This window comes from Clupea harengus, chromosome 23 (assembly GCF_900700415.2).
Source record: "Clupea harengus chromosome 23, Ch_v2.0.2, whole genome shotgun sequence".
NCBI lineage: Eukaryota > Metazoa > Chordata > Actinopteri > Clupeiformes > Clupeidae > Clupea > Clupea harengus.
In genome coordinates, this window is record NC_045174.1 from 4773807 (window position 1) to 4786061 (window position 12255).

The 12255-nt window shown below is 44.7% G+C and overlaps 1 protein-coding gene across 26 annotated transcripts in view; it reads right to left on the bottom strand.

Annotated features, from left to right (window-relative positions):
- The window catches only part of jakmip3 (Janus kinase and microtubule interacting protein 3), a 43019-nt gene that overhangs the window by 12382 nt on the left and 18382 nt on the right, over window positions 1–12255 (bottom strand). For 9 of the 26 annotated variants that reach the window (XM_042703380.1, XM_031561650.2, XM_042703381.1 and 6 more), the window contains 9 exons: window positions 9005–9187; window positions 6884–7003; window positions 3957–4103; window positions 3198–3347; window positions 2410–2445; window positions 1924–1992; window positions 1419–1535; window positions 1026–1154; window positions 602–685 (listed from right to left, as the gene is read on the bottom strand). In XM_042703380.1, the coding sequence (XP_042559314.1) occupies window positions 602–685; window positions 1026–1154; window positions 1419–1535; window positions 1924–1992; window positions 2410–2445; window positions 3198–3347; window positions 3957–4103; window positions 6884–7003; window positions 9005–9187 (1035 nt within the window). The remainder of the gene's footprint in view (window positions 1–601; window positions 686–1025; window positions 1155–1418; window positions 1536–1923; window positions 1993–2409; window positions 2446–3197; window positions 3348–3956; window positions 4104–6883; window positions 7004–9004; window positions 9188–12255) is intronic. The other 17 variants (XM_042703385.1, XM_042703384.1, XM_042703402.1 and 14 more) reach the window with 8 other exon arrangements.

A 12255-nucleotide genomic window follows, 5' to 3' on the forward strand; every position in this document is an offset into this window, starting at 1 on the left:
ACTGCCCCCGTTGAGTCAGAACCCTCTCTGGGCTCCCTGAAGATGTGCCCAATGTTCCCAAAGCAATTTAGAGCAGGCAGCCCTCTGTTCTCCACAGTTCACATGAAATGTGATATGCCATACAGTTCCTGTAAGGCGTAATTCATTCTGGAGAGCTCAGACTCTCTCTGCCTGGCTTCTAACTCTGGGAAGGGAAGAGGAGCAGGGGAGGAGATGGGAGTGAGAGAGGCAGGCGGCACCTCTGTCAAGCAGTTCCTTACGGTATGCAATTACCGGAAGAGAAGCTAATGACACTATCAGGGCCGGTAATAGGCAATCTAGCTGGTGAGTCTGCACAGGCCCATTTAATGCCTAGCAGCATATGGTGTTTTGTCACATAGTTGTTTATTCCTCGGATGAAAGATGTGTGACAGTGTCCTCTATGAGTAATGCTGTGAAAGGACTTTTCAATTTAATGTCATCAAACTTTCTTGGATATCTCATGAAAAGCAAACTAAAGGCATTCAGACAATATCAGCTTGCTTGCTTGCTTGCTTACAAGAACACTTTTCTTTCTTTTTTTTACTGTGTAGAGGGCATAAGTGCTGGTGTTTTGTCCTACCTGGCCTTGCTGACTTAAAACACACTCAAGGTCTTGGACTCTGGTTTGGTAGCGAATGAGTTCAGCTTGCATTTGTTCTCGTGTCTGAAAGGAATGTAGACAGTTTTTCTTTATGTAAACAGAGAGAATGAATGAATTGCACAAGTCCAGATCTAACTTACATCACTCTTGTATTGACATCCTTATGAACAGTATGCTCTGGGCAAAAGTCTCATTTTTACCAATTTTACAGACATTTATTACAGTCTGATTATTACATGTCACTTGTCATAAGGTTTATGATCATGATTTAAGGCATGAAGTGTAACTGTGAAATGCAAATTGTATAAGCAATGAAATATTACAATATTGTTCTTTGCCCTGTTGTGTCTTTAGTTTTGCACTGTGGACACTGACGTTTGGTACTTTGTGTTTGTGAAGGTACCTTGACTTCCTTCTCAGCATCAAACGTGCCCCCAACCTGTTCTTGTAAGAGAGCGTATGCCCGCTGCAGTGCCTGGTACTCCATAGTCAACTGGCGAAACCTCAGCTCTGTTTCTTCTCTTATCATGCCCTGTGATAAACACACACACACACACACACACACACACACACACACACACACACACACACACACACACACACACACACGCTTTAAGAATACGTGACAACACCTCTCCCCAGGTGGGAATGGTAGTGTATATATCAAGGCTTTTGATCTGAAAATGTCACTGAAGATATGTGTCTGAAATGTCAGCTTGTTTGCCTGGACCCCTGTCATCAGCATGTCTCCATTCAAGCCCTGATCCCTGGGCAGGTCTCACGTGGCCCTCCTCACCTCCTCCAGGTCGTCGTCAGGCGTGCAGGGTGTGCGGTCCGTGTGGTAGGAGTGGGATGAGCCGTCCGAGTCCATGGAAGCCTCTTCATCATATCCGAAGAATGTCTCTATCACCGGCTGCAGAATGCAAACAACAGCTGTATGCTTCTGTACATTCCATGCTACATGCTGGATGGATGGTCTAATATCTTAATCCTGTTATTATTCTTAATCCCCTTCTTAATGGTAATCTCAATCTATTCTGTCTTAATCTGTCTATCTATAGTACATTTTCAATTTAATATTATTTATGCTCGTTCAAATGAATGTTACATGTAATCATATGAATATTATATGCAACTGTAGAAGCACAAAGAACTGCTCGCTGCTTTTAAATGAAAGTCGCAATACTGTTATTGGACACACAGTGAGACAGAGAGAGAGAGAGAGAGAGAGAGAGAGAGAGAGAGAGAGAGAGAGAGACAGAAAGGAAGAAAGAGAGAGGCCCGCAGACACATTAACATACCTTGCCGGCCTTGTTCTTCCTTCGTCGACCTGAATCTTGTCTTCTGTACCTCAGCAACATGTCCCTCTCCTGGGGCAATGCAAAGATGAGCACACTGACCACACACAGCACCCACCTGCACTCCTGCTATCAGTCTTATCTCACGGAACAGCATACAGAGTTACCAGCATTTCAAACAATTTAACTATTAAAAGAGAGATAAAATCGCTTTCTTGCAGCTTTGGATTTTATCTACCACACGTTAAAGCTTCATGCTTGCAAGCATCTTGCCTCCTGCTCAGCCAAATGTATCTACGTAAAACATAGATACTTTATAAATCTTTATAAATAACACATAGGTGTGATACAAGTACTGATTTGGACTGAGTGTTTTTTGACACATGGGAGCTGCCACAATAATTTAAAATGAATGTTTTGCAGTCGAAGTAAATTAGTGAAATACAGTACTTTGAGACCCATTAAGAAGTGAAAATCAGAATAACTTACTATGACACTTTTCACGTATCCTGCAGTTTCAAGTGCCTATAAAAAACACATTCAGTCACCGATAATGGAAATATCCATGCCGTTAATGCCACATTTAACGGCCAAGGCGGGAGCGCTTCCATCCGCACTCAAAGCCTAGCATGTTTTAATGGAGTCACGCTCCAGAATAACATACTGTAGCGGTGAATAACGCACACATGCTGATGGGGTGAGTGTATCTTTGAACACATCAGCACTGTGTGTGGATCAGCACTGAGCATATGAGCATCCCATCCTGGTACATAAAAGGATTGCATGAAGTCTGTGTTTGTGCGTGGTATGCCTCTGATGGTGTGTCTGCTAGGTCAGTATTTCTGTGTGTGCCTCTGCACATGCAGCAGAGAGGGAGGCTGAGCTGAGCAGTGGGAGGTGTTGTCATGGCAATCACTTGGATAAATCATCAGTAATGTCGGACATGTGTGGGGGAGACTATTTGTGTGTTCACACAGCATATACAGGTGTTTATTGTATGAGGCATGTGTGTGTGTGTGTGTGTGTGTGTGTGTGTGTGTGTGTGTGTGTGTGTGCGTGTGTATGCATGTAATTACACTGTGTGTGTGTGTGTGTGTGTGTGTGTGTGTTTGTGTGTACGAATGACAGCCTTATGTGTTCCATGACCATGGCATTACCTTAGGCGTGTGGTCAACGATGTTGTTAAATGCATGTGTGACATTTTACAGTGCATTTACAGAGCATGCTTTCTCATATGTGTGTGTGTGTGTGTGTGTGTGTCATCACTGCGGGCCAACCTTGGACAGGTCATCAATGATGTTCTGCTGCTCCAGAACCTGCAGTTTGAGGAACTCAATCTCCCTCTCGTCCTGACTCTGATCCAAGGCATTGAGTGAGCTTGGCCTCCGGATGGACCCTGACCTCCTCTGCAAAAACACATGCTGTGTCTGTGCCACATTCAGCCAACATGGAGATAAGGGACATCGTTTTTAAAATGGACAGGTCCCTCTCACACACACACACACCCTCTCTGAATGCATAGCATAATGAACACTTACATACAAACTCTTACATGATGAACACTTACATACACTTGGATAATGAAGAGAATTTAAGGAAACCTGAAATCGTGTTTGTGACTATGACACAATGAATCCTAATCATAAATATCAAAAGAATGTTCTAGTAAAGCTATGCATAACCTGACTGAGAAGAATGAGTAACATTAGAGAACAGACGCTCTGCCTGGTTCTCCAGTAGTGAGAACATAAGGGAAAGGTCTCCATGGTATGATCTAGCAGTAGACATATGGTGTGTTAGTAGTAGGGCGTAGGTGTGAAATACTGTTTCATTCATCTACACTACATCTACAGTCAACACAGTCTTTGATAAATCACCATTTGATTCACTGAATGCATGTTTACATCTCAGATATCCCTACTTCTATGTGTAGGGACCTGTATTTGTTCATTCTGTAGGAATCTAAGGACTATAAGTGAGTGTGTGCGTCAAAAAGGTGTGTGTGTGGGGGGGTGGGGGTGGGGGTGAGGGGTTACCATCTCAATGTTCTCCTGTGTGACGAAACGCAGTTTGTTCTCCATACGTCTGAAGGCGTGGGCCAGCTCCTCATTCTTGTGAGTCAGTCGCCTGTTCTTATCCAATATAGGCTTATACTGACTCTCAGCCTCCCGCAGTCGCTTCAGCTGCAAACACACACACACACACACACACAGACACAAAACATTATATCAATTTATCCCCTTTTACATAAACAATACTGTCATTAATATGTGCCATTGAGAGATGCGAGAGAGAGAGAGAAAGAAAAAGAGAGATTTGTGATATTATGTATTTGAGAGGTGTAGGCACTCACTGTCCAACCTCTTCCTCCAGGCACAGAGTGCATCTCTGTGGCTGGATGGGTAAAGAAGGTGGATCAGAACCCCTTTTCACTCCACATTCACATCCACTCATTTTTCCTTCCCTCTCTATTTCTGTCACACACACACACACACACACACACACACACACACACACACACATACACACACCTACACACACACACACACACACACACACACACACACACACACACACACACACACCCACACAGATTGAGCTATGTGTCAGCTGAGCAACCATGTCAGACTGGAGTGGGGCTCATCCCCCATGATCCTTGGGGGCAAATCCTAAAATCTTTTATGCAAGAGGAATCGGACACGCAGCTTTCAGACGCTCGACACAATGCCTGTCTGACGCCCACTATCACCGGCTTACTCCTCTTACTGGGGGAAAGACACCCGTGTGTCTCTGACTGAGAGCATTAGCAGCTCCACACAGGCACTCAGAGTGAGCCTCTGTCTCCGTGAGAAAGCTGCCTCTCAGGGCAGGCCAGGGAGAGCTGGCGGGGGACTGCGGTGCATTTTCAGATGCACCCTAATCACAGCTGAGTGCCAGGCTGAATGTGGTTCTCTATTCAACAGCATCTGCACTTGATTGAATTTGCTTTGTGTAACTAGATAAGCGGACTAACAAAATCCTGGAATTGCTTCTCGCCATCTGACAATAAAAACAACCTCGATCCATCACCTCGAGAGAAATACAATACAATTTAGGCTTTGTTTTTCTGCATAAAATCCAATTTATGAATCTTATTCACACCGTGATTTTAGGCTGCACAAGCCTCCAGTTTCTCCTGATGAGGAGAGTTGCACCAGTATTACGGTAATACACAGAAATAGATTAGTTCATCCTCAGGATATCTGGCCGATGAAAGCTTGCATAAGCAAACAGGCCCCTCCCATCGCAGACGGCTCCTCTAGAGTGCAGTGACGCAGAGCCGTCAGCAGGGGGCCAATGGCGTGGCACAGAGGGGCAGCTTTGTACACATCACCGTTATTAACCTTCTTACGTCTTTAGTTATCAATACAGCTTAAGTCTTACACTGAAATCTGCATTGCACTAGTTACAGTGGGTCATGGTTTGAAGGTGTTAAAAGAGACACTTAGAATTACCAGTGGTTTATTATTTATAAGTAACAAAACTGTATTTAAATCACTGTGGATCACTATTGATTTCTGGCCTTGGCCAGGGGGAGAGGGGGAAACAAAGTCATCTATCAATGTCACAGACCCTTAAAAAAAAAGAATCTTTTCCATTGCACATAATGCTTAGGATGACAGAAATGGCAGTTATGGCTTTATGGGATCGAGGTGGACCACGATAGAGGTCAGCATACCTGAGACGGTTTCATTACATAGAGTTGTCACTGAAACTGACACGCATGGGTGCCTGCAGAGCAAACACAATCAAGTACACTGCTTTGGGCATACTACCTTCCCCAGCTTGCCAAAATAAAGGGATGTTGGGCAGTAGTATTGAGTTTGGGAGTGGACAAACATAAACAAACAAAACCACATCCCCGCTGGCACCTGACGGAGGCCTCACTGGAGCCTCATTAAGTAGACGTGACTCCCAGCCCAGCTGCTGTCAGCAGCAAGCTCCACAGTGTCCACTTAGAGTCTGAGATTATCCCTCTCTGGATCTCCTTTCTTTTCTGATGGAGAGTGAGGGTTCAGTGACTCATCCATACATATCCTTGTCATGTAGACAGGCTCCTCTTACATTTGGCTGGTGTCCTCTCTAGTGTAGTAAGTAGGATGGATTGCCAAAAATCCCAAAAGCTTAGCAACACAGCTTGCATACTACTTTCTGGCCGCACCAAGTGCCTTCAAGCTGATCAGGCCCGAATACTCCTTCCCACTCGAAACTATCTAGCAGTGACCTTGGCACACACAAGTGAAGAAACAAAAAGTAAAACTAGCAACCACCAACCATGATTCACAACATGAATCCATCAATGATTAAATAAATAACGCATGAGTCATTTGTGAGTATAAACAAGGGAGACATTCTTTTTTGTAACAGCACCCACAAAATAAGTGATTGCCATAACGTTCATGCACAAACTGTAGTCTGCGCTCGCCCATCAACAACAGAGGTCCAGTACTCATTGAAGAGCCTTTGGTAGAAAAGGGCTGCCGCTGCTGTTAGCTCTTTGCGATTGGCCTGCCATCCTGGACCAGCGTGCACCATCCCTTAGTGATGCTGCCATAGGCCAAGGCTGCCAAGGACCTCTCGTGTGTCATGTGACCTCTCACCTTAGAACTTCTCCTTCCTCCTTTCTTTGCCATCTCTCTGAGGCCTGGCTACTATGACATGATGTTTTTAACTGGTGTGCTAACTCGTCTCTCTTCTCTCCCTATGGAAGGACCACTGTTTGAAACACTGTTGATTGGGACCATTGTTCTCCACCATTATACATATACAGTACGTATACATACACATACAAGACAATAATTCAGAATACCTAATTCCATTCTCTCATTATGTCTCCTTTCTTTGAGCACTTTGAGACTATGTCTATTGTTTAATGGTGCTATATACATACATGAATAAAATGTAATTGAATTGAATCACTCACTAGCTCGTTGCGCTCCTCGGACAGCAGGGCATTACGGTCCTCCAGCTTGCGTATGATGGCACTCAGCTCGGCGATCTTCAGTTGGAAGCGGCGGGCGTCCTTTTCGTCCAACTGCTGTCCCTTGAAAAAGAAACCCACTGCACTTGAACTGGAACCAGGCAGCAGCTCAAGACCACCACTATCCCATTGGCAGGAGGAGCGAAGCACCACAGAGAGCACACACTGCACAACTCCCTGCTCTGAGAATGTACCAGCCAGCTATAGGGTTTGCCTACTGTAAGCTTCATGTACTTGATTGTGTTTTAAATGGAGATGCCGCTGGCTACGTGTGTGTAGGGTGTGTGTGTGTGTGTGTGTGTATGTGTGTCTTCTGTATTAACTTCTGTTTTTGGAGTTCTCCCACGTGGCTGGTGTGTATCTCTGGTGGAGTTGAAGTTGTTCCATAACAGATGCAGGCTATTCTACATAACTTAGGTAGGTCATCACACAGCGTGAAATATCAGTGAAATATCAACATGCACAGTGGTGGTAATTGCAGAAATGAATATTCCTGCCATACCCAGATCATTTATCCAAGCAGACATTCCAGATACATTCAATGATAAATGTAATAACCTAACATGGTTGTGCCTCAGTGAAAAACAACTAAAAGTGTTTTATAAAGCAATCATTTACAAACACTTCGAGTCCTTACTCAGTTGGTGCAGGAGACATTTTATTAACTACAATAGATGTACCATGATTATGGTTTATGTAGTTTGCTAGTTCTTTGTCATAAAGGACTGATATGAATCTGGAGGGGGATGCACAAGGGTCACATGCCACCATTAGAAGCCTTAAAGAGCCAGAGGAGAGGAAAATATTTTAGAAAGAAAAAAGGGGCAACCTTTAATAAGCTACATGAGTCAGCAAAAATGCACCAAGCCCCTCAGTCATTAAGACATTCAACTGAACTCCACAGGGAACATGAAAGGCTCTCATGATGCTGCACGTTTGATCAAGATTAAAATACGAGCACAGTTCCCAGTGGGTTCTGCGATGCAGTGTGGAACCGAGCCAAACACACATCTCCCTGACAACGGTGACAAGATGGGGGCATTACTGCTGAATGTCCGAAAGATAAAATGAAGGGGCTGGAAGTTCAATGGTTTGACTTTTAATGTGGCCGTGACTGCCCCAAGGCTAATGGCCACCCAAGTCACTACATGGGGGTCGGCTGTGTTAAGATAGATCAGAAACAATCACATCACACTGTTGTGTGCCATTCATTGGACATGGTCTGCAGAACACCTCCTCCTCCTCCTCCTCCTCAACTGATTAACAGCATAGCGATGGCGGTCAGTGATGCTACTCTGTCTGTTTTGAATGTTTTTCAACTAGCTTTACTACTTGTGGTATTTCTAGCTTTAAGACTAGTGTAGGATTTTGGCATGTTACTGCAGACAGATGTTAGGAGGCTTGCATGACATGAGAATAATTAGTTGTTATGAATGGAAGGTTGGTTGTAAGAATGTGTTTTAGAGCAATGAAATTGATTTAGCAGCCCTTCACAAGATATGTGTCTCCTCGTTTGTGTCCTGTTTTTGTGACTCTCCATTCATATGCGTGTGAGTGAATCTCAGGAGTACCAGTTGTGAGTCACCAATCCTTTTATGTCATCTAATGATGAAATTAGCCTCCACGAATGTGACATGCTCCAAGCCAAATAACATGAAAAGCAGCCCAGCTTAAACTCATTTCAGCAGTAACATAAAAGCATAATTATGCAAAGACGATTAGCTGCTTTGGAAAAGTAAAAAAAAAAAAAAACTGTTTTATAACAACCTGAGTTCAAAGTAAGTTCAAAGCAGCATCTGAGGGCAAGCTCTTCTATGCCGCAGATCCACAACACAGAAAAGCAGAGCAGAGGCACTGGGACTGCAGTGGCCATTTTGAAGGCATGACCGCAATGAAGGAAGAGTCGAATGTGTCTGGTGAGGTCTATGGCAGCAGAAGCAGCAGAAGCAGCAAGAGCAGCGGTAGCAGTGTTAGTGGTGTCAGGGGTGATGGGGTAGGTGTGTGTGAGTGTGTGTGTGGGGAGAGGTGAGGATGGAAGGTGAAGATGAGGGTTAAAGTGCTTACAGGGCTGGCTGAGGGCTCGAGGGAGTCTCCTGCACTACTTGAGTAAGGAGGCTCAGACCTGGGGCCGGCGGCCTGACGCTCGGCCTCCCTGAGCAGGGCCAGACGCTGGGCCACGCCCGTCTGCACCCCCAGCTTTTGCTCCAGCCCCGCCACTGCTCTGTCCTTTACCTTTATCTCATCCATCTACAGGAGGAGAACACAACACGGTCACACACACACACACACACACACACATACACACACACATACTAGCAGGACACACACAGACCATATACACATGCAAATATATATGATAGACACACACACACACACACACAGACACCTAGGCAAAAATACACAAAAACACGCACAGTCACATAAACTTTTACACTATAAAAGAAAATGGAGCATGGATGTGTGCATATTAAATGTTTCAATCAGTACACTTTTGAATTATAACTGATTTTATACCGTAGGCCTATTTGTTTGTTTGTTCTGGAAAAGGACCCTCTGCTTGAGGCAAATTCAGTCAAGCAAGAAAGATTTGACATTAGAAGGTATAGAGAAAAAAACATCCCAGGTTCAACAAAATCCTAAACATAGAGCATACACGGCAAATCCTACACCTTTGTATTTTGGAGATTGGACACACAACATATAACAGCAACAACAACAGCAATGACAACAAAAACACATGCTGACACACACCCACACACACATTCCACAACAAATAAGTTTCACACAGACAGCATTCACAAGCATTTCAAGCATTGTATAATTTACACAGCTCACATATGGTAAGGGCAGACACACAATAACACACAGAAACAGAGCAACAGCACGCATGTGCACACACACACATATAAAAGCCACAGCTGCTCAGAGTCCATGGAGTCATCATCACCACATCACCATGGAAACCTCTAAGCGCATGCTCTACCTCTTAAACTGTCAGGAGAGTGTTCAAGGCATAGCACAAGGCCTTACATCAATCATGACTCACTCATCTGGTCTCTGTTAGATGTGCCAAAAAACGCTTCACATACACTGGCAATTCAGCCTCCACTTTATGAGATTAAAATGGCTTAAGCGGGCGGGCGGACAGGCATGTCAGCATATTAACCGCTGTTTCATTACAAAACATGTCACATAAAGCAAATTAGATGCTCACTAAAGGTCTTTAAAGATGCAGTCTGCGATTCAGTTTGGGTTTCGCGAAAAGGTTGCTGATATTTCAGCGCGACAGCTAGAGGGCCGTGAGGAACAATTAGCTGAATTTGACAAAAAGCATATGGGATGAGAATTGCGGACTGTACCTTTAAACTAGTAATTACCAAAGTCATTTTGAATCTGAACATAAGTACATAGTGCCACGATGAGTTGAATACTGAGCATTCTTTTTATTAACTGTTTTGTACCTCTGAGGGGAAAGACCTGATACCTCTTAGAGGGCACCTAAAATCCTCTCGAATTACAACCCAGCAAAGTCCATTTAAGCAGGAATTACATTCCCAGTATTAAATATGAAAAGATCAATACTTACTGCGATGTCTGCTCTTTTCAAATGACATGAAACTGCATATTTTGTATCCAAACGAGACGACTGAGAATCACGTGCAGACAGTACATCTGCAAATCACCTCAAATCTGACCTCCAGCAAAGCAAAGGAAGACTGAACCCTGGGACTGCCTGTCTCTGAGCACACCCTGCCCGTGTTTGTCACTGCCTCAGTGGCCCGCTGTGTGTGTGTGTCTGTGTCTGTCTGTGCCTATCGTTCTGTGTGTGTCTGTGTGTGTGTGTGTGTGTGTGTGTCAGCTCAACAAGGGCCTTATCCATAACCTCATATCTTTTGACAAGACCATCCCTCTAGCCATGAGATTCAGCACTGCTACTTAATGAGGCAGTTCACACACACGCACACGCACACACACACACACACACACACACACACACACACACACACACACACGCACACACACGCACACACACACACACACACACACACATACACACACACACAAGTGTGTGTGTGCAATGTTGATGTACCCCCCAGGTATTCTCTGTGGCCGTAATCTTGATTTAGCATTCTTCACACATCTCATCATGCAAAAGACTTATTCAGTTTGACCTTTCCCAAATGAGGCTGCTAATTCTCATTCCTCTTTACATTCACCCACTTAGATTATAGATAAATGCAGTCAAATCCTGCCACTGATTCATTGTTACATATCCCCTTGCTTGTTAACGCCACCCACAATTTCTCATGGTAAATGTTCCCAGTTCCCTAACACAACAGATGCCTTCATGGCCTCATCATTGACCTGTTCCTGCATATAACAAATAGAAAGTAGTCTGCCTTTGGCTGTTCTTTGGCTACTGTGCAGAGGCTGGGAGCAGAAGCCTTCACATCTTCTGAGGCGACTCGCTCCATTAAGTGACTGACATGAGACATCACTGAGACGAGGAAGGAAGCAGTTGTCTCTGACACACACCTCTGGGAGGGAATTCCCTAGCCGCTCAGCTTGGTAAAGACGAGGGATCGTGGTTTTCAGAAATGCTCTAGAACAGTTTTTTTTTCCCCCAGCGTTTTTTTTCTGGTATGGCTCCTGTTTTTGAATAGATTAGTGCGACAGGCACTCCGGATGGCATGTTCTGTTTCTTACATCCAGGTCTGCGCTGTAGATGCAAACACCTCATTGCTACCTGGATCTATTTCACATTTGCCCTTCAAGGGTGAATAAGGGATGGCATCTCCTATCATGTATTACATCTGTTTTGCCACGCATGCCATCAGTTTCTGTTACAGCATGTTAATGCCACAGCGAGGGTGGGTGCCTTCACCGCCCACCTGAAGTCAACATTCGCTCCATTAGTGTGACAAATGACTCATGGTTCCCCCACGTCCTCCCCCCCTGCTGCCGTGCCAAGGAGGGGGGGGGGTTGAGAGCGATGAGACGGACAAAGGTGTTTCCACAACAATCTATGTATCCACTGAGACAGCAGTTTAGATAGTGCAAGTAGGGGTTGGGGGTGAGAGTCCTATGGAGTGGATCAATGCATTTTGTAATGCCCAGCCAGGGACATATTGTCCTGTGATTCGGCAAGATCCCTACAAACTAGATTGCCTGTAGCCTCTTTTTGTGTGTGTGTGCTTCTGTGAGTATGTTTCTCTGTGTGTTTTGTGTGTGTGTGTGTGTGTGTGTGTGTGTGTGCGTGTGTGCGTGTGTGGTTGTGTGTGTGTGTGATGGGCTGGGCCTCTGTGACTGCCGCA